The sequence below is a fragment of the Aspergillus pseudonomiae genome, assembly GCF_009193645.1.
Source record: "Aspergillus pseudonomiae strain CBS 119388 unplaced genomic scaffold BDV37scaffold_17, whole genome shotgun sequence".
Classification (NCBI taxonomy): Eukaryota; Fungi; Ascomycota; class Eurotiomycetes; order Eurotiales; family Aspergillaceae; genus Aspergillus; species Aspergillus pseudonomiae.
In genome coordinates, this window is record NW_022476009.1 from 362,564 (window position 1) to 385,424 (window position 22,861).

The 22,861-nt window shown below is 49.1% G+C and overlaps 9 protein-coding genes across 9 annotated transcripts; 3 read left to right on the plus strand and 6 right to left on the minus strand.

Moving 5' to 3' along the window:
• The first annotated feature begins 303 nt into the window (after positions 1–303).
• BDV37DRAFT_243125 (cysteine synthase A) lies at positions 304–1,611 on the plus strand. The gene is made up of 2 exons (XM_032081396.1): positions 304–482; positions 550–1,611. The coding sequence occupies exons 1-2, from the start codon at positions 365–367 to the stop codon at positions 1,545–1,547; spliced, it is 1,116 nt and encodes a 371-aa protein (XP_031943722.1). The 5' UTR covers positions 304–364; the 3' UTR covers positions 1,548–1,611.
• A 20-nt stretch (positions 1,612–1,631) lies between these two features.
• BDV37DRAFT_243128 (putative sulfite oxidase) lies at positions 1,632–2,998 on the minus strand. Its single transcript, XM_032081397.1, has 4 exons — positions 2,966–2,998; positions 2,848–2,912; positions 2,352–2,796; positions 1,632–2,285 (listed from the first exon to the last, which is right to left on the minus strand). Exons 1-4 carry the CDS (start codon positions 2,975–2,977, stop codon positions 1,695–1,697), a joined length of 1,113 nt encoding a protein of 370 aa, XP_031943723.1. The 5' UTR covers positions 2,978–2,998; the 3' UTR covers positions 1,632–1,694.
• A 190-nt stretch (positions 2,999–3,188) lies between these two features.
• Positions 3,189–4,605, minus strand: BDV37DRAFT_243129 (uncharacterized protein). The gene is made up of 5 exons (XM_032081398.1): positions 4,161–4,605; positions 4,052–4,108; positions 3,977–3,992; positions 3,812–3,916; positions 3,189–3,754 (listed from the first exon to the last, which is right to left on the minus strand). The coding sequence occupies exons 1-5, from the start codon at positions 4,209–4,211 to the stop codon at positions 3,696–3,698; spliced, it is 288 nt and encodes a 95-aa protein (XP_031943724.1). The 5' UTR covers positions 4,212–4,605; the 3' UTR covers positions 3,189–3,695.
• Positions 4,606–5,202: 597 nt separating this feature from the next.
• Positions 5,203–5,992, minus strand: BDV37DRAFT_280994 (uncharacterized protein; the record flags this gene model as incomplete). Its single annotated transcript, XM_032086725.1, has 2 exons — positions 5,203–5,883; positions 5,939–5,992. The coding sequence occupies 2 exons, from the start codon at positions 5,990–5,992 to the stop codon at positions 5,203–5,205; spliced, it is 735 nt and encodes a 244-aa protein (XP_031943725.1).
• Positions 5,993–7,993: 2,001 nt separating this feature from the next.
• On the plus strand, positions 7,994–10,209 carry BDV37DRAFT_243137 (cation diffusion facilitator family transporter). Its single transcript, XM_032081399.1, has 9 exons — positions 7,994–8,495; positions 8,547–8,596; positions 8,652–8,696; positions 8,746–8,893; positions 8,944–9,024; positions 9,087–9,157; positions 9,213–9,447; positions 9,506–9,585; positions 9,664–10,209. Exons 1-9 carry the CDS (start codon positions 8,414–8,416, stop codon positions 9,946–9,948), a joined length of 1,077 nt encoding a protein of 358 aa, XP_031943726.1. The 5' UTR covers positions 7,994–8,413; the 3' UTR covers positions 9,949–10,209.
• Positions 10,210–12,420: 2,211 nt separating this feature from the next.
• On the minus strand, positions 12,421–14,544 carry BDV37DRAFT_292303 (uncharacterized protein; the record flags this gene model as incomplete). Its single annotated transcript, XM_032089154.1, has 5 exons — positions 12,421–12,650; positions 12,741–12,846; positions 12,877–13,419; positions 13,519–13,934; positions 14,517–14,544. 5 exons carry the CDS (start codon positions 14,542–14,544, stop codon positions 12,421–12,423), a joined length of 1,323 nt encoding a protein of 440 aa, XP_031943727.1.
• Positions 14,545–15,407: 863 nt separating this feature from the next.
• BDV37DRAFT_64369 (alpha/beta hydrolase) lies at positions 15,408–16,530 on the plus strand. The gene is made up of 2 exons (XM_032090994.1): positions 15,408–15,848; positions 15,966–16,530. Exons 1-2 carry the CDS (start codon positions 15,426–15,428, stop codon positions 16,311–16,313), a joined length of 771 nt encoding a protein of 256 aa, XP_031943728.1. The 5' UTR covers positions 15,408–15,425; the 3' UTR covers positions 16,314–16,530.
• Positions 16,531–16,746: 216 nt separating this feature from the next.
• BDV37DRAFT_270014 (uncharacterized protein) lies at positions 16,747–19,263 on the minus strand (the record flags this gene model as incomplete). Its single annotated transcript, XM_032084474.1, has 1 exon — positions 16,747–19,263. One exon carries the CDS (start codon positions 19,261–19,263, stop codon positions 16,747–16,749), a length of 2,517 nt encoding a protein of 838 aa, XP_031943729.1.
• A 1,393-nt stretch (positions 19,264–20,656) lies between these two features.
• BDV37DRAFT_64357 (dTDP-4-dehydrorhamnose reductase family protein) lies at positions 20,657–22,033 on the minus strand. The gene is made up of 3 exons (XM_032090993.1): positions 21,640–22,033; positions 21,510–21,529; positions 20,657–21,451 (listed from the first exon to the last, which is right to left on the minus strand). Exons 1-3 carry the CDS (start codon positions 21,849–21,851, stop codon positions 20,739–20,741), a joined length of 945 nt encoding a protein of 314 aa, XP_031943730.1. The 5' UTR covers positions 21,852–22,033; the 3' UTR covers positions 20,657–20,738.
• Between the last annotated feature and the right edge of the window lie 828 nt (positions 22,034–22,861).

Genomic DNA, 22,861 nt, shown 5'->3' on the forward strand with positions numbered 1-22,861 from the left:
GGGTTGGAAGTGCATTATGTCATTTCTGACCATTAAAGGCAGTATAGCGGGTTCTATATACAGAAATCTATATTGATTGTCACTATCTATTCCCTAAATCATACACGGGTTACTGCAATGTCACTCTATCAATGGATTAACACCGAGCACTATCGAGCCAACGTTATGACCAATGTAGAAATGAGGGTCCTCACTCTGTGCAAGCTATCACGCCATCGCTCACGTGATGTACAATCGCTGACTAACGCCGACCATCGGCATTTGGGAATCCGGGGAATGGAATGGTCTTCCTCCATTAATTGTCTCTTGCATAGCAGACGGTGTTTGGGAGTAGCTGTGCTAGCCTTCGAAGCCTTTTGAAATAATGTTTCGACAAAGTATTCGGCGTTTTGGCACCACTGCGCTCCGCGCAGCAGAAGGATCGACCGCCTATAGCATCCGAGTGTCGCAAGCCCAGGGCTACGTTAACGGTCTTACAGAAGGTACGCTAAGAAGAGGAAAATATGAATTAGCTACGCGAACAACGGCTTCTGACAGGTTGTCATTAAGCAATTGGAAATACACCACTTATCCGATTGAAGCGTCTTTCCGAAGAGACCGGCTGCAACATCCTCGGTAAAGCCGAGTTCCAGAACCCCGGAGGCAGTGTCAAGGACCGTGCAGCATTGTTCGTCGTCAAGGATGCCGAAGAGAAGGGGCTTTTGAAGCCTGGCGGTACGGTGGTTGAGGGAACAGCTGGTAACACTGGAATTGGGTTGGCGCACGTGTGTCGGTCAAAGGGTTACAAGCTTGTCATCTACATGCCCAACACGCAGTCCCAGGGTAAGATCGACCTACTGCGGCTGTTGGGTGCTGAGGTCTATCCTGTACCGGCCGTCGCCTTCGACAACCCGCAGAACTACAACCATCAGGCTAGGAGACATGCCGAATCCCTTGATAACGCAGTATGGACGAACCAGTTCGACAACACTGCCAATCGCCAGGCTCACATCGAGATGACCGGGCCGGAAATCTGGGCCCAGACTGATGGACATGTCGATGCTTTCACCTGTGCTACTGGAACGGGAGGAACATTGGCCGGAATTACCCGTTATCTGAAGACCGCTTCCGACGGCCGGGTAAAGTGCTTCCTTGCCGACCCTCCAGGCAGCGTCCTGCACAGCTACATCCAGAGCGGCGGCAACTTGATCGAGCGCTCGGGAAGCAGCATCACGGAGGGTATTGGCCAGGGCCGCGTCACGGACAACCTTCAGCCCGACATTGATCTTTTGGATGGGTCGCTGAACATCAGTGATGAGAAATCGATCGAGATGGTCTACCGCTGCCTTGATGAAGAAGGTCTCTATCTTGGAGCTAGCTCTGCACTCAACGTTGTTGCTGCCAAGGAAGTTGCCGAGAAACTCGGTAAGGGTAAGACCATCGTCACCATTCTGTGTGATGGCGCCTACCGCTACGCCGACCGTCTGTTCTCAAACACCTGGCTACAGAGCAAGGGCCTGAGAACTGCTATTCCTAAGCACTTGGAGAAGTACATCGTACTTCCCTGATTGGTTATGTATGTATAATGTTGTATAGACCAGTGTCAGTATTATGATATCTGTGAAGCATGCCCAGTTACAATCATGAGAAAATTTAGATATGCTTGAATGATCATTGAACGCCAATGCCAACACCTATGCCCGATAACTCATTTGCTAAACAACGGTGAGATCACTTGCCCTTCCATACCCATTATACCCCACACCCCTCAGATTCCACTGCGAATGCGCCTGCTGCACATTCCCACCCCTATCAAACGCGCGACTTAGAATCTCCCTTCTTGTCCCTCTCTCAACACTGACCCTCGCCCTCCACAAAACCCAACCCCATTTCCTCTCAGTGGACGAACCCTCAATCTCAGCATCCACCCATGTCTCCCCTCCATCAGCAGAAACCTGCACACCCGTAACCGGGCCATCGGCGCCATGCGGCACCGCATACCCCTTCACCTCAACAGTACCCGAGTCCGAAAGATGAACCGTTTCCCCATGTTCTGGCACCCCCACCACCGAGTTAACCGGCATATCACACATAGCAGGTATGCGACCCCAATAGGGCTCCGCGGAAGTACTATCGACCGCATCCGGCGGCAGGATCTTGTAATCGTGCTGCTGGTAGAAATTGGACGATTCATGGTCTTGCACGGTGATCCGATCGAGCCACTTGACCCACCTGGCACCCGCAACCCCGGGGAGGACCACTCGGACTGGGTAGCCGTGGTTGGGCGAGAGCGGCGAACCGTTCATCTATCACCCCTCATCAGCCCTATATAAGAACCCCTCCTCCCACAAGAAATATAGTACGTAGCTCACCTCCAAAGCAAGAATAACATCCATATCCTCGTCCAGACATCTCTTCAACTCCACACTACTCCCGAACCAATCGGCATCCTGACACTGTACCTGGTAGCATGAAAACGCAACATATAACCCCCGATTCAGGTCCGGCGTCACCCCAGCCCGGAGGAGAATGTCCCTCAATCTCGGACCCTTCCATTGACAGTTCATGACAGCTGCATCGCCCCAGTCAATCCCCTGGACTTCCTTCAGCAGTGTGCGCATGGCATGCCGCCGGTTCCCCGCGCATTCTAGAGCGCAGATGACTTCGTGCTGGGGGAACTCGGTTTGGAGTTGATGGATGGATAGGCAGAGTGGGCTGGGGACGGTGCCGTCTATCCGGACGGTGTGGGTGTCTGCGGTGAGATGCGGGATGGGGCCATGGTTGCGGTCGTAGGAGATATCTTCCGGGGTGATGAAGCTGAGATATTGTTAGTAGCATGTTGTATCTGATGGCATATGCGGAGAATACCTCGCGACGAGGGTTTTGACGGGTGGTTCCCGGTTTAGGGGGTTTTGGACGGAGTATTCTATGTACTTGATTTTGTGAATATGACTATTACTAGGAGGTTGGTGGTGTCGGGACCTACTGTGTGGGTCATTGTTTTATTGTTCTGAGTGCTGGTTTTGGGTGAGACCGGGCTTATGATGCGCGGGTTATATATCCATTCTTCTGACGTCATACTTATCTGAGGTACATATGTAGCTACATAAAGTTGAGTTTGTTTGAAATATATCTTCTAGTTTTTCAGATATATATTGTTTCGGTCCCTGAAGAAGGCCCCACAGGGCCGTTAGGAGTAGCGAGACGCGTACAAGTGGTTTTTGGTGAGCACGGTCGCACGAATGCTACTGTCATTTCTTCTCTCTCGAAGAATCGTACAGTTTTGCTTCCCATGCATTGTATGCACTGTACGCTGTGACCATCCGCGATTGATCTACACAACACGAATTCTGTGCCTGGTGTAATGATAGAACGATACAGCAGGCGCAGGGGAAAAGAAAGGCGCCTGTCCGAATAATTTTAATACTCTTTCTCAATTTACAGCATTCTACACACTCATATCGCTACTGGGTAGCATAGAGGTATACAGTCTCAAAGATCGAACACTAAATAGACAAAAAGCAAAGCTATTTGTGCCATTTTGATGCTATGCAATAATTCTATCTTTGCCCACATTTGCTTCTTAATAGAAACCACTCGCTAGAAGACCAGAACTAACAAAATTCGAGATGTAAAGGAAGCAACAGTCGGAAAGCCACTGATGTGTATCAGGTACGCCGATCCTGAACCGTCATCCATGGCGCTGTATACCCCTATCAAGCCTTGTTGGGGTACCCAGAGGCACGCTGCACGAAGATGAAGGCAGAGGTGAACTCTATTGTGCTGGTTAGAGAAGCATAACAAGGGGTTATTGAGTTCCAGGGGTACTAACCAGTGAAGGAGACCTGCTTGTCGAGAGTAGAATCGAAGAACTCCTCGAAGGCGGCGGCACCTTGTTCACCGTATGCCTGCTTAAGCACGTCCAAGTCGACCAATCCTGTATTGTACGGTTAAGGTCCGATTCAACCAGAGTCGTTGAAGGTATAAGATCGCTTACCATCGTTATCGCTGTCCTAGATGCAATGTGTCAGTGAATGGTTCATTATCGTGTATCGAGATGTAATTGACATACCATTGCCTTGAACTCTCCCAGCAGACCCTTGATGGTTTCCAGGGAGTAGTTAACATCCTTGGAGTAATTAGCACCATAAACGAGGGAGGTTGATGGATATGGTCCTTACTTTGGGGTCGCTGCCTCCCATGACAGTGTCGTAGAGCTTGGTGCTGACCATTTTGGCGAGTGTTAAAGAGTAGGTATGGATGGAAGGGGGCTGGTTTTGGTTGAGTGACTGAAGTCGGAATCTGATTGTTCGAAGTCTGCCTGTTGGAGTGATCTGTGAGCTTGGTTGATGTTTTGATTTCGAAGCGGCAGACTGGGCCTCTTTATAGATTTGGTTCTACCGCAAAAGACTGAGCTGTGCAGGTTCAAACTCATATGAGACTCACAGTGATGTCCGCTGTAATCGCAGGTCAGTTGCTGACAGGTCAGTGGGGGCGGATGGGGCCAAACGGCCGGCGCATCGCCCCATTCTGCAGTCGATGGTCACCTCAGCTCACCCCGCATATCGTTCATGACTGTGCATATTTTCTGACAAACCAGATCATGCCTGCTAGAGGCTCTAACTATGTGTTGGTCCAGTCTTTGATCGTACGTGACCTTGATGAACCACCATAGCCTGACCAGTAAGGGCTTGGAAGACCCGTCGCACGTCGAACCGTGTCTCACGTGACGTCCAGAGACATGAATTAGATTCTATCACCAGTATTATGCAACTAGTTGAGATCTGTCTTGTAATACCTTCTTGACGAAACAGTTCTCGTAGCATAAGCTTATGCTTGTGGGGGCGGCGGGAATAACCTAAAATCTGACAATCTGACACCAACTTGGCATCTGTCGCCCCCACAGCGTACATACAGTGGCAGAAACCTCCTAAATTCAGCTATTCTAGTATTTAGTATACCGGCTCCGGCTTACTATTTATAGTAAAGATGGTAGCTGCTAGAATGGGCACAGGCTAAGCCGTTAACTGGTGTTCCAATCATTGAATACATCCCATTGTACCAGGACAAGCATGGAAAGACGAAAAGGGATAAAGGGACGCTCAGCCGTGTTGTCCGGGGGGCCAAGATTGAGCAACACTTAGGATGTCTACTTCGCAATAGTACATTATAGAAAAGATAGTTTGATCTTATTTCAAATCTATTCATCAAACGATACCACGGCTAAACTGATTCATAAAGAGAGACGATGTTATCATAAAACGGAAGACTAGGTGACCCATCCTCGAGGTAATCAACAGGCGTCAAGTTCTGGACCCAGGGGAGGAGAAGCTGGCGAAGCTTGGACAAAACTTGCTTCTTTACACCCTGCTTTTGGGATTTATTCCATCTGTAAAGCAAGATGCAGTTGCCATGCATGTTGAATGCTTCAATAACTCTAGCCGGTGCTGTTGGTATACGGTCTTGGAACTCCGAGAGTTGAAACCCATATATTTGCTCGAACCTCTCTCGGCATTTCTCTGCAAGGGAAGTGTTCCTCTCTCCCCTAATAAAGAAGTAGTCTTCTCGGATGTTCCCACCATGGGCCGCCTCATTTCGTTGCTTGTTTGAAGATAGCCCCCCGCATAAAACAGATTTTCGGATTTCACGGTACAGGGCAACTCTTTCCATCAAGTCATCAATGGCTCTCTGTTGGGCATCGTTTTGCTCCTGCAAGCCATCGATGGCTTTCTGATGTACCTCCAAGTCGTCTCTAATTTGTTGGAGAAGATCGTGCCCGGATGGGTTCGCAATGGTCTTTGTTGACTCATTCATGGTGACAGGAACGTGGGTGAACAGTTCCGCTTCCAAAGCAGTTGTGGCTTCCCCAATGAAGTTTTTTTTGTAAATCACCCCAGTGAACGGCTGGTTAGTCAGAATGAGATGAAGCTCATTTATAAGGACTGGTTAGGCAACTTACTGCCGTGACTTCCCACTCAGCCCTCTCCGAACCCTTGGTAACTGTTGTTGACATTTTGGATGGCACCCTGGCTGACTACAGCAGAGAGTTAAGTTTAGAGAGATAATGAAGGAAGAAAAAGAAGAGACGATGGAGGGGGAGAAAAGAGGAGAAAAGTGAAAGGGGGGTGTTTTATGGATTCTCAATACAAAGGAAAGGACCATACTAACCATCCCATTCAGGAGCTGTATGGAATTTGGAAGAAAGTCATTATGTTTCATTTCAGGCAAACAGTTACTACCCAGCTTTTAGTCGGCTGTATTCACTTCACATACCAGATATGTTCTAGAACCCTCCACATCCACCTGTTTCTTTTCAACTCCCTTCTACTCTGCCTTCAATCTCCCTGCATTCCCTGGATCTTCTGGTAGGTGTACCTGGAACAGTCCAATGTCCGTGCATTAAAGCGCTCATGGACCCAGCTTCAAGAGTTTTATCTCCAAGAGGCGTCAGTCGTGCTTTGTACAGCATCTGCCGCTGGCCGAATCTGATTGTGGGGATTTCTGCCTGAGATCTTAATCATAGCAGAGACATCACAGAACAATGAATCTGTGTGTCTAATTCCCTTGATTTGTTATTATTGTACACTAAACAAAATCGCGCTTAGTGGAGACGATGCGCAATTGCCCCCCATAATCACGTCCAGAGGCCGCAACAAATTCCTTGCATCAGAGAAGTAATCACTTTTTGAAAGATTTATCCGGTCTGGACTACCAGACATCATGCTTCGCACTCAGTACCGTATGCATCCTGATATCTCAGAGTTTGTGAACACCGAGTTCTACTCCGGTCGGCTGATCAATGATCAATCGACAACAAATGGTGGAAACTCGAACTTTTTCGGAGATATCATGGCTGAAACTTTTGAATGTGCTAAAGGAGTGGTATATTTTCTATCAGTTGAAAAGACGACTGGTTGGAAACAGCGAGAAAGAACCAGCTATTTTAACCCTGAATATATTGTTGCGATCGCGTAGTCCAACACTATGGGAACCGCGGTCGCCTTATCATCCAGCAAGGAAGTAGTCAAAAGCTCTGTGATAAATTTGACATCTCAAATGCAGACCAGCATGAGTGTGTTAGTCAGGCCATTTGAGACAGATTTATGTGGTTAGGACTTGCCATGGGCATCTTTGTCTGCAGAATATGGGAAATAGGCACCAATCACACTTGTTTTTAACCCATCATAGCTCGTATCCTGACCAATTGTGGTATCATTGCCAGAGCTTAGAGAATAATATAAACCTCCCCTACCAAGAAGAGGGATAGTAACAGAACTGTTGGCTCAACTGTTGCCAGTCGCTGAACCAGAGGAGCCAGCCCTAAATATCAGTCGCGGAGATCAACCAGCTCTTACGAAGAGAACGAGCATTTATTCTAGGAAAATGCTACAGAGCGCACGAGTGCTTAAAGTCCCAGCAATAGCATTATTTCAAGCTCCTGCCCTGTGTTCTTTCCCTGTGTTTTGTCTTTCGGATCCAAACCACTGAAATATGGGACGGTGTCTTGGCGTGAGGACCTTGAGGGTGAGGACCTTGGGGGACAGACTCTGCCCAATTGGCGGACCTCCAGATTAAATCGGTGGGGGGTTCCTGGATCTTAACTTTATCTGAACGTCCCAGATCGCCTTCTCAGCCCTACCTGGATCTATATCTGATTCAATCCCACTGTACTTGGTCTGATCCCGTTCCCTGTACTGCAGAATAGCCATTCTATCGGTCTCTCACCCATCGGTCCTCGCGTCGGGCCCAAAGAGGATAGCGCAGATTACCTAATTCCCTCCCAGCTGCACCGCTGACTAGGCAAAACATAGCATAACTTTTTATGACACACTGATCCGGCAAATTAAACGAAGCCTTTCAAACATTTTGTCGACCGCGTACAAGTGGTCACAGGTGTACTTTGCATTCTGCTCCTGTGGAGAGATTCGGGTCGATTGAACAAGAGTTACATTGACACCCGAAGCCTAGCACAGGCAAATATCACGCACTACTATTGATCACGTCCTCCAGAATCCTTTCTAAGCGTGCTGTCCGGAGACATCCAATATCTCTCAAGTGTATATAGGAAGTAGGGAGCTTATCAGCAAGCATTGATTCATACAATTGAACATCAGTTATACCCAAGTGTCCGTGGCAATTTGAGTTCAGTGACGCTTCTGCTATGACACATATTCGCTCAAAGCTGCTTGGCAAAACCTGACAAGTTAATAACACCCGTGGATCTTCGCGGAGAATCCACTAGAATCGCTCTTTGAAAGTGGGCTGAGGACAATCCCGGTCCCAATCCGATTAATATTGGGCAGTCGAACACCGGAGAATTTTCCCTTGAGGCTTTAAAATACTTGATCGAGCCCGTTTCCCCTTCACTCTTTCCCATCTGTTGAGTCTTCCACTTCAGTCTCAAATTTTCCAAGCTGCGGGTATATCTCTCATTATGGTCTTTCACTTGACGCAGCTACAGCGTCTCTCGCTTGTGATCGGTATCTCACTTTGCTTCTTCATTGCTGAAATTTCAGGTATTCCTTCCCTCCTGAATCTTGAATGCCTTCCTCACTTGCCGTAACTAGTTGGATTTTACACGAAATCTCTCGCCCTGGTGGCTGACGCATTCCATTATGTTCGTCGGAAGGGTCTTCCGTGTCGGGGAGTGATGTCTGTGCTAATATCTGCAGCTCAATGATATCATCGGGTTCATCGTGGCATTTGCTGCTGTGAAGGTATGACGTCTAGCAGTTTCCACAATGCAGATCTACTAATCCAAGATAGATATCATCGAAGAAGGAGTCACCAAAAGACCTATCCTTTGGCTGGCAGCGAGCTCGCCTCCTGGGGGCGTTTTTCAACGGTGTTTTTCTTCTCGCCCTCGGTGTCAGTATCTTCCTACAGTCCATCGAGCGCTTTATCAGCCCACAAGGTATGCAATAACTATTTGTAAATCCCAGAGCAAGCTAACAGATAGCTCAGAGGTTGAGCGTCCAAAGCTGGTCCTTATTATCGGCTGTGTTGGGCTTGCGCTGAATATACTGAGCGCGTCTTTCCTTCACGGTTCGTTCTCCTTAACTTCCCCATCTGCACAGAGACTAACTGACGGTGTTCCCTTCACTCAGAACACAGCCATTCCCATGATACAATCCCCGGCGGAAGTCTAGATGCAAGCGCCGAGAGCGGGATAAACGAGGTAACGGGTCTTGCCAATCGTGAAAGATGAAAAGAGTGCTGAAGAAACATCACAGGCTTACGCCTTCCATACCGGCCATAGACATAATAACCTCCAAGCCCAAAAGAAGGGATACGATCTCGGGTTGCTCGGTGTTTTCATCCACGTCCTTGGCGATGCCTTCAATAACGTCGGGGTCATTATTTCTGCCTTGATTATCTGGCTCACCAGTTCTGCCTCCCGGTACTATGCAGACCCGGCCATTAGTATGGCGATCGCCTTCATGATCATGGGAACATCTGTCCCCCTCGGTTTGTGCTACCCATTTTAGGTCACGTGTACGCTTGCGCGGGCTAACCTTTCATTCAGTGAGGAATTCCGGACTTATTCTGCTGGACAGTGTTCCAAAGGGAATCGATCTGAACGATGTCAAACATGACCTTGAACTGGTACGTTTCCACCCTGAAACATCCCCTACCACCCTGTGTCCCATGCCTAGGCCTTCTGACCTTGCAATAACTTGTCAGTTACCCGAGGTTTCATCCGTCCACGAGCTGCACGCCTGGCGCCTGAACCAGGAAAAGGCTCTGGCTTCCGTACACGTCGGCCTGCCCGATATTCGCATCTCAGAGTTCGTGAAACTTGCCAAGACCATGAACGAGTGCTTCCACAGCTATGGTATCCATTCGGCGATTGTGCAACCGGAACTTATCCAGACGGTAGAGGACACCACCAAGAGGGCTGCAGGGAAATCAGATTCCTGTCAAATTACCTGCGGCTCTTCCTGTGAACTGCTTACCTGCTGTGGCTAAGGACGGGCTTCGGCGATGACACCGGTTTCCTAAGCTATAGGGAATCTGTTCAACCCTTGTGGAGTTGGGAGATGTGAATCTAATTTACATAATGCGCTTCTGAACTCAGTAGGAGAGCCACTATTCATTTCTCGAGGAGCTGCTCTGATTGGTGAGGTGGAATATGGTAGATCTAGAATTGTAAACCGCATTTGGCACCATTTCCATATAGTAAATGTCTGTTCACGTATGTTCGCTTTTGATCATGATCTTGTAGGTGACAGATACAGAGTGGAATTCAAGCAACATCCAGTGAGCCCTCTTTGTATTTATTGAGGAATACTGGACTCGTATATTGCTCCAACGCGGGAGAGCTCCTAGCAGCCCGCATAAATACCAACTAGCTTTGACTGGCTTGGGGGTGAAAATACCACGTCACGTGCTAAGAGTCGCTCATGGCTTTCTGCAGATGTCCCATCTTTACACGATGTATCTCGCCAGTCATATCCCATTGTGTTGGCTGCATCATCTGGTAACATGGTAGAAAGACTAAGCTTCGTATACCTAGGATGGTTATCCTGTTCAAACTCAAACTCGAATTCGATGAGGTCGTGCTCTGCAACCGCAACCGAGAAACCAACCATCCGAGTATTTCCCGCAAATTGAATTGTTTGACGCGTGTCGGTATTGAAATCACCTATTTTGGCGCTTGTGCCGGATGGATAGACGAAAGCAAGTTCGATAATAGCCCGGCCTCGAATGTAAGCCTCGGCTGTCGTTATAGTCTCTATGTAGCCGTCGCCATTCTCCTTTTCGAAGTACAGCTTTCGTACCAAGTCAAAGGGTGGTTCTGGTTTGGGGACCAGTATGTGAGTTTTTTTGACTTCTGTTCGTATAAATGGATGTTGGGACGCGATCAGAGGATACATTCAGTATCCATGAGATAGCGGTTAGTTTCTCATCAGAGTTACCTTGGTACTGATGGTGCATCCTTGCGGGTGGAAGGGAGTCAAAGTCCGGAGAGCGGAATGTCACACTACGAGAACAACTCGTCTCAATATGTATGGCCGTGACCTGGCCCAATTCCAGCCCCGGGCATTCAGTAGAGAAACCTACTGGAGTGAGCCAGATAGTCAACGATCGGACTTCTTCAGCTGGTGAGAGTTCGAAGCCTTCATCAAGCTCATTCATCCATTGTCCTGCTACATTTGGTGTTGGATGGCTATAGTAATCGATCTTTAGACCGGATATGCGGTTAGGGCACCTGGATCGGCCGCGGAGGCCTGTAGATGCCTGAATTCTCCGGACATTCTTTAGTGACGCATAGGTCTGATAGTTGCCCGCATTCGCGCCATCTATACAATGAGAGAACTTTTGGTCATAGTGAACCTGATCATCGGGTATTTGATGGCATCCGCGATCCAGAATAGCAGGAGCCATCGGTTGTTCATCACACTGTTGGGACTGGATGCCGACTCGGATAAACCGCGTTCGGCTCAAATGCCGTTCAGATCTGGGTATACCACCGCGGCATAGTGACTCAAGACCAATAAATCCGGTAATGGTGTTTCCTGACGGCAAAATGGGAACTGGGTCGACAGTAGCGTTCAGTCGGCATTGAAGAGGGGCAAAAGTGGCAGTTCTTCCATAGTTTGTTGAAACCTGAATCAGAGTTAACACCTAACATCAAGGAGTCTGGAATGGGTAGAAGGGACCTCTATGCCACCTAGGCCACTGGCAGGGTGGCATCCGCGATTGGCTTCTAAAATATAGATTCGATCGATACGCTCTCCCTGGGAGCCGGCGACAAAAAGGGAGATACTGCAGCCACTGTTGGAGCCAAAAAGTACAGACTTTCCATCAGAATGGAATACCTCTATCCCCATGAGTGGATAAGGACCAGAAGTCATGTAGAAGGTACGCCTGGTCAAAGAGGCGAGAAGCAAGGCTCTTGTGCCACCAAAGTCGATATTAGTTAGTGGTTCAAAAGGCCTGGAAGGCTGGGAGGGTAGGAGAGGGCTAGTTTTCAAATTATCGTGTGGTGGAGGATGCGGTGTCCACAAATGCGACAGTAAACAAGATGAAACAGTTATTCCCTCAGAAGGAAGCTCGACGGAAGCTCCAGGCTGGTCTGTTAATTTGCCTAGGCTGATTGATACGATCTTGAAGTGATCTAGACCTACTAGCAGGTAACACCAATTTGTCCCATTGTTAAGATTATCTACTAATCAGGGTAGAAGACCTGTCGACTAGGTAAGGATACGTAGGCAAAACAATAGTAAATAGTCTATGGACAGAGACTGATTCTTGATTTTTCCTCTACTACTTTCGTAGCTCATTTATAGTCGGGAATCTTTAAGATTCCTTGTATAGAGTACTAAATCCTCAGAGAGGGACCACTGTCCGTTATTGAAAAGGTGACTGTTATGGACACCGAAGGTGCCGTCCGGCCTCCGAGATGTCCATGCACCTGGGGCAGGGTATACTGTACAGTCACCTCGCATAACCGTTATGAATTCTGTGACACCCATCAGGAATGTCAAGTGTACCATAAGCGATGCCTGGGCCATTGCTATGACCAACCCATTCCGATGTATCTGAATTTCGGAATATAAGCTTGATGGCCTTCAGCCCTTCCGCACAAAGCGCCACACCAATAACTCTGATGTCGGGTGTGGACGGTATCTCTATCCAGTTCTCAGGCACCGGATTGTGATATCCGACTAGGCCACCAATAACATTTCATCCTCGCGAGGGAGATAAGTTTAGTCCAGATATAAAGTTTTGTCTGCCGATTCGGATAGTTAAGATACCTATCCGCCATGGATGCTGCTGGCGCGGGGCCAAAAATGACAGGGTCCTGTGGTAAAGCTCACGACATCCCTCATCAAAGGTACTATTCGCGCCAGTAGAGACCAGCTGACCAGAAAAAGAGCCAAGTATGTGCACGGCTTGAGCCGGCCTTTCAGCACCCTCGCCATCGAATAGCTGAAGGCTGCCGTCTTGACCTTGCGCCGGATGAAAGGCAGATCCGTACGGACCATTTCGCAGAGGACCCTCTAGGTCCACAAGAGCAGCAATAGGTTCCAATAGCAACCGGATCCTCTTTCGATTGACTAAGGGCAGGAGTTCGGCGTTAAGAGATGCCCTTGTCCCAGAGTAAAGCCGACACCAGTCCCGTATATCCGTAAGACGTGGGAAAACAAAGTCAGCCTCCTGACCAAGAAGAAACCTACTCTGCCAATATGACTGGGGCAACGTATTGAGTCTTGCTGGTAGAGCTAGTTCACGACAAATGAGTCTCAAATTTAGCAGCTCGTTAAATGATAAATAGGAAAATATCTCGAATCTCAGCTCGGGTGAGAGCCCGTTCAAGATATGGTGGTTAGGTCTGTCTACGCTTTCACACATCTTTACTATAGTGTTATGATGGGATGGGAGTGGATGCCGCCCACCATCGGACGCAGAGGAACCACAGACACCATTGACCCGCTGGATGGGGTAATATTTGCCCTCGGGTGCGGTTGCTTCCAAGTCATCCATGGAAGGAATGACAAAGGGGTCAGTGTAGAAGGGTAAGCTCAGATCCACTGCCTGTATCCGTCCGTACAATATGTGTGTCCGCGCAGCGCCCCCATCGTCGTGACTCCATTGGAAGCTGGAGTAGTCGAGGCAAGGAGTGCAACAGAGTTGATAAAAGATTGACTCTACAACGACCGTCTCGTTGTGCAAGTAACCATCCTGTGCATGACCGAGCCTAAGGAGCAGCAATCTCCAGCACGAGTTGTGAAAGCCAAAGCACCAACGGCCGTGAGATGGGTCGCAAATTCTCCAGCTCTCCAGCGTATCAATCCCTACCTCGACATATGATAGATCGCTATCTATCGGTGCGTAGAGCTTGTTCCGGAAGAGTATTATTCCTAGCCCAGTTACGGTGACTTGGTTATTGGTTGAGTAGATGCCTCGTGTTTCAGCGTACCAAGGGCGAACGCGGCTTTGTGGAGACTCTGGATCATATCCCATCAACGACTTGTGCAAGAGCTCGCTGTGTAGGCTCGCTCGATACAACATTGTGTAGTGTCTGGGTAAATGCTTCAAGGTGTTCGGGAGTCAAGTCATTGATAGAAATTTTGTTTATGCTCGACATAGCTTTGGTGAGATTCTCTAGATCGCTTTAAAGTTGTTGTGTGAGGGTGAAAGTGTCTCGGAATACATGCAATTTGGCTTTGAGCATTAGTGACGGGGGGATACTATATTAGTCTAGACTATGTAGCGTCAACATTAACTCCTAGAAACCGGTCAATCAAAGTATAATATGGCATAGATGGCACATTGTGGTCTGGCCTTGTTCTTCGGCTTCAAGTTGGCGGGGGCTGAAACACTAACCCGATACACGTCGATTTCCAACTGTGACCGTAGCCTATCAATGCAGGACTCAGAAACGTGCGACTAAGCTAGGAGTTATTTTTACTCCCCCAGCGCTTATGGTTTGGGTTGCAACAGGCGCTAAATGCGTCGTAATAGCTCATCTGGATACAGGAATCAGCTGTGAAACCTATTGTTGTTAAGAAGACTAATGCATGGTATACGCGCCGTGGTTACTTCACAGTATGGCATATTGAATCTATTAAACATTCAACTATAAGAAAAGAGATGCGAAGTAAAATGTCTTGGCGCGTCGCCGGGCAACGACGCTCCACCATTTGATAAAACAAAACATTCATACGCATCCAAACATCTAACTTGTCTACTACCCAGGCTACCCCCTCTTCAAATTCAAACCCTTTAGTAGGAAACATGTCTGAGACAGCCGAGCACCTCGAGCGACGCACGTTCCCTTGCAGCTAGAGGAAACAATTAACGCCTTGCAAGCCCATGAACTCGATGTATCAGAGGCGAAGACATTGGGCATAGACATCCATCGAATGACCCTTGATGACACTTCCGACCGCATACGTGCCTCCCAGAGCCTGACAAAACCTGGCTTAACCATATCTAGTCAACATTGCCCGGGGTTTGGCGTTAGCTAGAGGTTTCATGCATATGAAGTACAGATATATCTAATGCGTACAATCTATATCTATTTACTTAAGGCAAACATTGAACTGGAGGTATAAGACCTAAGCGCTTGGCTAGGACAACTTTCCATCTAAACGTCATGTACTACTCTGTACCCATAGAGTAATATACACCCCACATAGCTCTCTTTAATTGGCCGGTTCGTATTCCAGGTACGATCGGATTCCGAACCCTAATCGATCAAGAAAGATGGTGAACATAGCCTCACCTCTCCGACCAAATCAATTCAATCTACAGCCCTTCGACCCCAAAAAAACAGATGTTGCTATCCAATCCCACACCTGCCGGTACACCCGGTGAATCACATCGTCCAGCCTCAATTCCCTGATCTTTTCATACAACCATGGATATAAAAACCCCAACCTGACCTTCCCATTCACCAACAGCCACCCTTCTAACCACCCACCTTCAGACCAACCATGTCCCAACCCAAACAACCCCCAACCCTCCTTCTATGCCCAGGCTCCTGGCACACCCCAACAAGCCTCACCCACCTCCAAACCGCCCTGAAGAGAGCCGGCTACCCAACGCAAACAATCGCCCACCCCACCAACGGCGCCGACCCGCCCACCAAAACCCTCACCGACGACACCACCAACCTCCGCCAGACCCTCTCCCGCCTCATCGACCAAGAAGGCAAAGGCGTGGTGCTAATCGCCCATTCCTACGGTGGCCTTGTGACCTCCAACGCAGCCGAAGGTCTCGGGAGGCAAGAACGTGCCAATCAGAGTCTGCAGGGGGGAATTGTACTCCTGATTTATATGACTGCGTTTCTGGTGCCCCGGGGAGAGAGCCTTTTTGGGGTGTTGGGGGAATATAGACCTGCGAATATGGTTTTGGAGGTGGGTTCTGGTTCTGGTTCTCCATTTCTAGTTTCTGTTTTCTCTTGGTGTTGGTTTTCTTTATCATTTTTGCTGTTGGTTTGTTTGGTATGGCGGTTAATGAGATATTCGGTATAGGGCTCATATTGCCGGGCAACCTCCGCGAGAGAATCTTTCTACCATGACCTCTCGCCCGACATGCTGGTTGAAGCGGAGGCGCAGCTGACGCATAGTTGTATTGGGGCGTATACTGAGAGTGTCAATTACGAGCCCTGGCGGGATATCCCATGTGCTTATATTTTCTGTGAGGAGGATCGGGCGCTGGGGCTTCCGGTGCAGGAGATGTTAGTTGACATGATGAGGAGCAGTGCGCCTTTTCCAGTCCGGACGGGGAGGTTGAGGGCGTCGCATTCGCCGTTTTATAGTATACCTCTGGAGACGGCAGAGGTCATTGTGGGGTTTGTTAGAGAGGTGGAGGGGGTTTAGGAGTTGATCTTTTTTTTTGGGTGGTGTAATATGTGGTTTGGATTGATTACATGTTTGTGGTGTGTTTAGGTGATGATTTGTGTTTACGTATGCATTGTTTGTGGTTGGTTAAAGATAGGTTTATGTTTGTATTCTTGTTCGTTCAAGGGTATCAACTTAAACAGTCAATGCATGCAAGTACATGGATTCAGAATACTGGGTCATGGTCAGCCACTAAATGCTGGTCAGTTTAACTGTCACTAGCAAACAGGATCAGTCGGTCAGCAAAAACAACTGAGGATATCATCGGAACAAATCCAGGAAATCTGGGTATAAATCAGAAATAAAAGCTCCGAGATGCAGTCAACTACAGAAATCAACCCAACGCCATCCGCAAATGAGCATCCAATGCGGGGACAAATGGTGCAAGTCATCATCATAACAAATAAAGAGGCTACAAATCACGAAGCAGGCTACCTTCGGCAAAAGGGTTCTCGGGAGACATGTCCAGCATCGGCTTCGAAGCGTTCCGGTCACCAGTGGCTACTCCATGGCCTTTTGGCTGCCCAGGCACAGCCGCGACCTGCGCAGAACGAGCTAAAAGGCTGTTTGGTATGAACGGTTCCTCGCGAGGTTGCGAAGGGTCCACAGGAGTTGCCGGAGACGTAGGCGCAGTGCGTGAGTACGGATGGCGCTGCTGGCTACTGGCACTGCGGTTGGTATTGGAGCGGTTTCGTGTCCGAGCGTCTGTGGTGGGCGACGGCAGCTCCGGTCGTCTCCAGGTCGTCGCGGGTGGAATGACAATCCCACCAGGGACCTCCGGTCCCGTAGCAGCTGCCACAAGTGGCTTTCCAGCTTCAACCGTGACCCCTCGTCCTTTACGAGTGTGCTGCGGAGGCTCTTGGTAGACAGGAGTCAGATCGACAAGCGGCTTGGTCTTCACGGACTGCGACCGTTTGACTATGGCACTGGGGTCCGGCGCGTGCGCCGACGTCATTGTATTCGAGCGGCTATTTGGTCGGGTATTAGCGCGACTACCCTGGCCAGCAAATTGACGACGCGTATCCACAGCACCGATGAGGCCATTGGTGAATGGTTCTTCCGTGGCCTTTTTCTCCTTTTCTTCCCTCTCCTTCATCGCACGGTGGCGTTGACTATAGGTTCGACCCAGCAGACCACCGGAGGCGAAAGGGGACTCATCCGATGACTGCGCAGCGGACAAGTCACTTTCATCGGAGAGCATTTTTGGAAACGATGAGGGAGGCGGCGCGTGCTCTCGTGTGCTCTTCTTCCGGGAGAACAGTTCCTTAGTCTTGGACGCCTTTGCACGATCGATCGGCGAGTCGCTATTCTCCGCACCAGAGTTGAGAGGGGAATCCAAGTTGAGCAAAGGTTTGAAGGGCTTCTTGTGACCAGGTAAGCCATCGCTTGCGTCTACGGGGGAATCGGCCTGGTCCGTTGGGAGGCCTGCGCCGAGTTTTGTCACCAGATACCAACTGCGCCAGGATTGCACCGCTCGGTACCATGTATCGGCAACTGCTTTATCATTGGTGGAAAAGAAATGAGCAAAATTCTCCGTCGTCAGGAACATGCTAGATTTCTGCTGGCTTTTGATCGCCTGGCAGATCTTCTTTGGCGGTTTCACATTGTTCGAGAGGTAACTGGACGTGGGCGAATAGATGTCAAAGTCAGACAGATGGCACACGTTCATTGAATCCTGGCCTTGCTCTTTCTTAGACAAAGTGATCTGTCCGTCCGCCCGCAAGGTGACGTAGCGCTTGTCCCATTTGCGCGGACGCTGGGAGTAATACATGTGCAGCGTCACTTCCGTGGGTTGTTCACTCGGAGCGTGTCGCGAGTCCAATAAAGAGAGCGCGTCGAGGCTGGCCGCGGGTACAATGATCAACGAGTTCTCCTGATCATGGGCCCATGAGTTCATGACGTCCCGAACGCACTCGTATGTACGCAAGGGCCGCTCCAGTCCGAGTTCCCCAAAAGACTCCATCATAATAAACTTGGGTGGGTCAATCTCGCCCGCCAGACAATCTGCGGCTAGGGACAATAGATCATGAGCTGTTGTAGACGGGGTAACCCGAAGATTCAGGGACGTCTTCCTGTACTGGACAACAACCCTTCGCTCACCGGCATTGACTGCGGAGACGGGTGCATCAATCCCGGGGAAATTATTTCCTACACTGGTATCGATCGCCGTGACCTCCTTGTTTGCTTTGTCTGTCGAGCGCGAAGGCATGGGCATTTCCTTGTTCGAAAGACGTTTCGAGTCCTGGCTAGTACGCCGGCTTGCGAGACCTTCTACATTCCTGCGCGGAGGCCGCTCCTCTGGCCTTTTGACGACTTTCTCCCGCGTCGTGTGCCTCCGATGTGGAGCCGGTGCTGAGGGCTTCCTATCCTCTCCGGTCAAGCGATTCATCGCATCCTGTCGATGTTTTTGACGCACCTCCTCGTCTTCCTCGCTGTCGGTCAGGAACGGGTTCACCGCGGTTTCTTGAACGTTGAACGCCCTCCGTCGGTTCGCAGCTCTTGCCGACGTCGCAGTGTACGATGCATCCACTAGGTTGGCATCTTCTGGGCTGCCGCGTGAAGGTTGCTGGACGGCACCACCATTCGCGTCCGCGTGTGGCTTAGCTCGGTGGGCCAGGACACGGTCCCCCGGGACCGGTAGTGGAGGCGCGTTAGACGAAGATTCCGTCGCCGCCCTCTGACGCCGATAGCGCGACATGCTCTTCTTGATCGCAGGGTTTGTCCCATTCACTGCAGCTCCGCCCTCCTGCAGCCCGGGCCCCGATGCGCTAGGGAGAGTTGGAAGAGTCGACACCGGTGGCGGGTGCATTGCGTGTGGCTTTTGCGACGCAGCCTTTCTCACAGAGCGGTAGCGGGAAAATTTCATAGGCACTGGGCCTTGGCCCGCAGCCACCACACTTTCCGGCTTTTCCATCGCCATCGCTGTCATTGTAGGTGGTTCGCTTCACGCACAGGTTCTCAGTCCTCGCAACGTCGCAGAGACACGGCAGTCATCGCACGTAAGGGTCCGCACAGCAGTACAAGCGTTATCGGTAATTCACACCGAATGAATTCTTCCACGCAAATAAGGTCCAGAGAGGACGGCCCAAGTACAAAAAGAATAAATAAAATGCAAGTAGAAAATAAGTTCAACGGAGTCAGTCTTAGTCCTGCACCACAGGTCAAGGCGGTCTCTCAAGAGAATAAACACAGAGGGATCGACACACCGAGGGGACGGTCGAGTGAAATAACAATGGGTCTGCTTTTCGTTGAATGTTACCCCCTGAACGTTGCATGTATGTTTCACAAGACGTTTGACCAGCTCATTTCCCGCCAGTCAGTACACACAGTGGATAGTTTTAAGAAAAGGGGGCCGGGTGCATTGAAACAAGGAAGACAGAATCTCAATCGGGGCTGGAATGTGCGGAGATATAGTGCAAATCAGCAGTGGGGTGGGGGCAAGTAGAGAGTGGAGAGAGAGCGAGAGAGAAGGACGAGACTGTCGTCGAAACCAGAGTAAAAAAGGTTACGATCAGGTGGCAAAGGCGCAGGCACGACGCTGCACGCAGTAAGGAGGTTGGAATTTATTCAGGTACCCTTCGCCCTAGGAATATCTGGAATGTGATCGGAGACCGAGAACGGGAGTAGGGGAGAAAAGAGAAGATGAATTGGAACAGGTGAGGAATGCGTACCTTTTTTGTCTCTTTTTTTCTGTACTATTTTTATTTTTGAATTTTTTTAAAATTAACAACTAATACTGACAGGGCGGATTCAACGATGACAATAAAATCAGGAAAGAACGGTCAGTTTTGTGGGTTTGGCGCATCGAAGTCACTGCCGTTGTCCCTTTCGAGTCTAGCGCCATCCCCAAGTGAGATTAACCCCACCCAATAGGGCATAGCGCACTGGGGAAGCACCCGCGATGTCAATTGGTATGGATCGCACTCTAGGGGCTGACACAGAAGAATCGTGAAATTGCGGTTGGATCGGTGAGACTCCCAAGAAACTAGTCCTGCTGCCCTTCCAGGTTTTACACCTTAAAAACGAAGACAATAAAGAAAAAAAAAATACAAATCTTTGATTTCTGATGTCATCGTCATTATTCCCATTATGCAATAGACACTTTATGGACACTTCTCTTTGTATCGTGAGTACTTATCGCGCACACCCACTCCACCAGCATATATCCACCAAGTCCGCTACAACTTGTCTGGAACGTTCTGCCACTTTTCCAGTACGTGATCGCTGCGTCATACTCTAGTGCCTGTGCCTGGGTACACACACAGGCCTTTCGGTCTCCACAAATAAGTTCCAACTGTGATTCAAAAATGCTCATCGCAGCGGCTTATTTCTTGTATGCGCCCAGATGTTTCCGCCTGGTTCTCCGCATTAGCTCCATGCATTACCGACGATCCTAATATCAACTTACCACCACGCGACAAAATCCGTAGTCCGGACATCAATTCCGAGGTCCTTGAGTCCCTGGGTCGATAGATGAGTATCATAGGGCCTTTGTACTCCGTTGGGATCGTTCCCTTGCTTATTCCTGATCATCCTATCCAGGGGTAGTCCGAGTACCTCCGCGAACGTCTTGCAGATCTCATACTTGGTCATACGGTCTTCCGAGCTGAATTGGAGAATATGGGGCTGCTGCGGCAACCGCGTCCGCTCCTTGATATACTTAATGACAATATCGCGACACACGCGCGCAACATCTTCGGTGTTGGTGGGATACCGTTGGGCCCAGTCATCCATCTTCACGCTCGACTCGGGAACCTGAGACTTCCACACCGCATCGATCAGACAATTGACCGCGCTCTCTGAGTTATTCTCAGAAGGGCCGTACAGGACGGGCACCCGAAGCACGAGGCCGAGTCCAGTCTCCTTGGTCGCCTCCAGGACCACAAGCTCACCATCCCGCTTCAGCTGGCCATACAGGTTGGGAGGGTTCGTTTCGGCATCAGCTACATACGGAGCTTCACCTTCCGTGCCGGGAAACACGTAGTCCGTAGAGATGTAAATCAGAAATGCGCCGCGGGACGAGGCCTCTTCTGCAAGGATGCGCGTAGCCTCGACATTTACCCGACGCGCTTTCTCGGGGTCTTGCTCACACAGATCGGGGGAACGATTGGCGGCGCCTAAGACGTGCGTGTCAGTTCTCGCCGTGAGATATTTTACGATTCTCTTTTAGCTTACAATGGATGATAATCTGAGGTCTGTGGCGTATCATCCACGATTAGCTCTTTGTTCTTATACGTACATCCCTTCCGGAGCACATATTCACGAAGAGGGACATCCTCACACCAAATCTTCCCAATACACTTACTTTACTTCGTCCAAGATCCGCTGAATGTCGTCCTTGTTCTCTAAATCGGCTTTCAGGATGGTAGGTGGGTTGGCTCTCGAGTAGCCTTGACCGACGACAAAGCACCCTGAGTGCTTGAAAGTGTTGAATACCTGCCGGCCGAGCAGGCCGGTAGCACCAGTAACAAGCACGACACTCGACATATTTTCAGAAGTTGACTCAATGGTGGTCATGACGGAAGGAGGTTTGGCTGGAGGTGTTCAAGAATGTTTTGTAACTCTGCGGGGCACAATAGTAGTGACGTAACCTGAACCGCTTTCCGCTCAGTTTTAGTGGAAACAAAAAAGAACTCGGCCGCTGCGATGTATGATGACGATGTAGTTGTTACTTCTTGTCTCTGAAACTGGAACTGTTATGTTCTCATGTTTGTGCCGTTTGTACAGTAGGCACTTTCTATCATGAGCCGATTTATTTACATCGGGACTGACTCCTTTCCTTATTTGGACCTTGTTGCCCAATGGCGGTTCTTGGCTCCAAATTTGGCTGAACCGCCTCGAGCGGTGATTCGTTTACAATGCAAAGTACCTTTTTCTTGAATCAACCGGGGTTAAAATGCTTCGATGAAACCCTTCCATGGATTAATACGAGGCTGCAATGTACCCAGTAACAAATCCTGCAGGCCACATCCTATAGAGATTTTCATATTGGTAGGGTTCTAGAGTCTGGCCAGGACCTATTATCTTTTCTGTATGGGCTCTTTTCTATTTTTATTTCTGTTGAATTTTTCTTATCTTCCTTTTCTTTCTTTTGTTTTCGGTACAGTTGGGGAGATGTCACTGTGATTCAAGCCACATATCTATGGATACTCACCTGGCTATTTGCGAACTACCCATAAGAATTGCTTCTGCCAGCCCAGTAGATACAAGAAGCACCATCTCCAGGACGTTGCGTCAGTGAATAAAGTATACTATTCACAGATTTTGTATATAATTAAGATTGTGATTCAAAGGGAAAGACTTAAGATATATCAAACAATATATATATATCCCACTCATTACAATACATCTGCTGGTACCTTTTTTTTTTTTTTTTCACGCGGAAGGGTAATTGTTGAAATAGTATATATGTTTATCCTACTAGAATGAATTATTTAATGAATAAACATACGAGGTAAAGACTAAACACAGCGTATATAAATTATTCTTGTCGACTGTTTCAGCCGGAAATTTTTCCATGTTCGGTC

Bases quoted from the DNA above. Each gene is read 5' to 3' on its own strand.
- BDV37DRAFT_243125 (XM_032081396.1), top strand. From the start codon at position 365: ATGTTTCGACAAAGTATTCGGCGTTTTGGCACCACTGCGCTCCGCGCA. The intron at 483-549 runs GTACGCTAAGAA...GTTGTCATTAAG, and splicing joins CGTTAACGGTCTTACAGAAG to CAATTGGAAATACACCACTT.
- BDV37DRAFT_243128 (XM_032081397.1), bottom strand. The intron at 2,797-2,847 runs GTATTCTCCGCA...ACAATATCTCAG, and splicing joins GTCAAAACCCTCGTCGCGAG to CTTCATCACCCCGGAAGATA. The intron at 2,286-2,351 runs GTGAGCTACGTA...GAGGGGTGATAG, and splicing joins ATGTTATTCTTGCTTTGGAG to ATGAACGGTTCGCCGCTCTC.
- BDV37DRAFT_243129 (XM_032081398.1), bottom strand. From the start codon at position 4,211: ATGGTCAGCACCAAGCTCTACGACACTGTCATGGGAGGCAGCGACCCC. The intron at 4,109-4,160 runs GTAAGGACCATA...AATTACTCCAAG, and splicing joins TGGGAGGCAGCGACCCCAAA to GATGTTAACTACTCCCTGGA. The intron at 3,755-3,811 runs GTTAGTACCCCT...CCAGCACAATAG, and splicing joins CAAGCAGGTCTCCTTCACTG to AGTTCACCTCTGCCTTCATC.
- BDV37DRAFT_243137 (XM_032081399.1), top strand. From the start codon at position 8,414: ATGGTCTTTCACTTGACGCAGCTACAGCGTCTCTCGCTTGTGATCGGT. The intron at 9,025-9,086 runs GTTCGTTCTCCT...CCCTTCACTCAG, and splicing joins GAGCGCGTCTTTCCTTCACG to AACACAGCCATTCCCATGAT. The intron at 9,158-9,212 runs GTAACGGGTCTT...GAAACATCACAG, and splicing joins CCGAGAGCGGGATAAACGAG to GCTTACGCCTTCCATACCGG.
- BDV37DRAFT_64369 (XM_032090994.1), top strand. From the start codon at position 15,426: ATGTCCCAACCCAAACAACCCCCAACCCTCCTTCTATGCCCAGGCTCC. The intron at 15,849-15,965 runs GTGGGTTCTGGT...TATTCGGTATAG, and splicing joins CTGCGAATATGGTTTTGGAG to GGCTCATATTGCCGGGCAAC.
- BDV37DRAFT_64357 (XM_032090993.1), bottom strand. From the start codon at position 21,851: ATGACCACCATTGAGTCAACTTCTGAAAATATGTCGAGTGTCGTGCTT. The intron at 21,530-21,639 runs GTAAGTGTATTG...GATACGCCACAG, and splicing joins CGGATCTTGGACGAAGTAAA to ACCTCAGATTATCATCCATT. The intron at 21,452-21,509 runs GTAAGCTAAAAG...CGCACGTCTTAG, and splicing joins ACCTCAGATTATCATCCATT to GCGCCGCCAATCGTTCCCCC.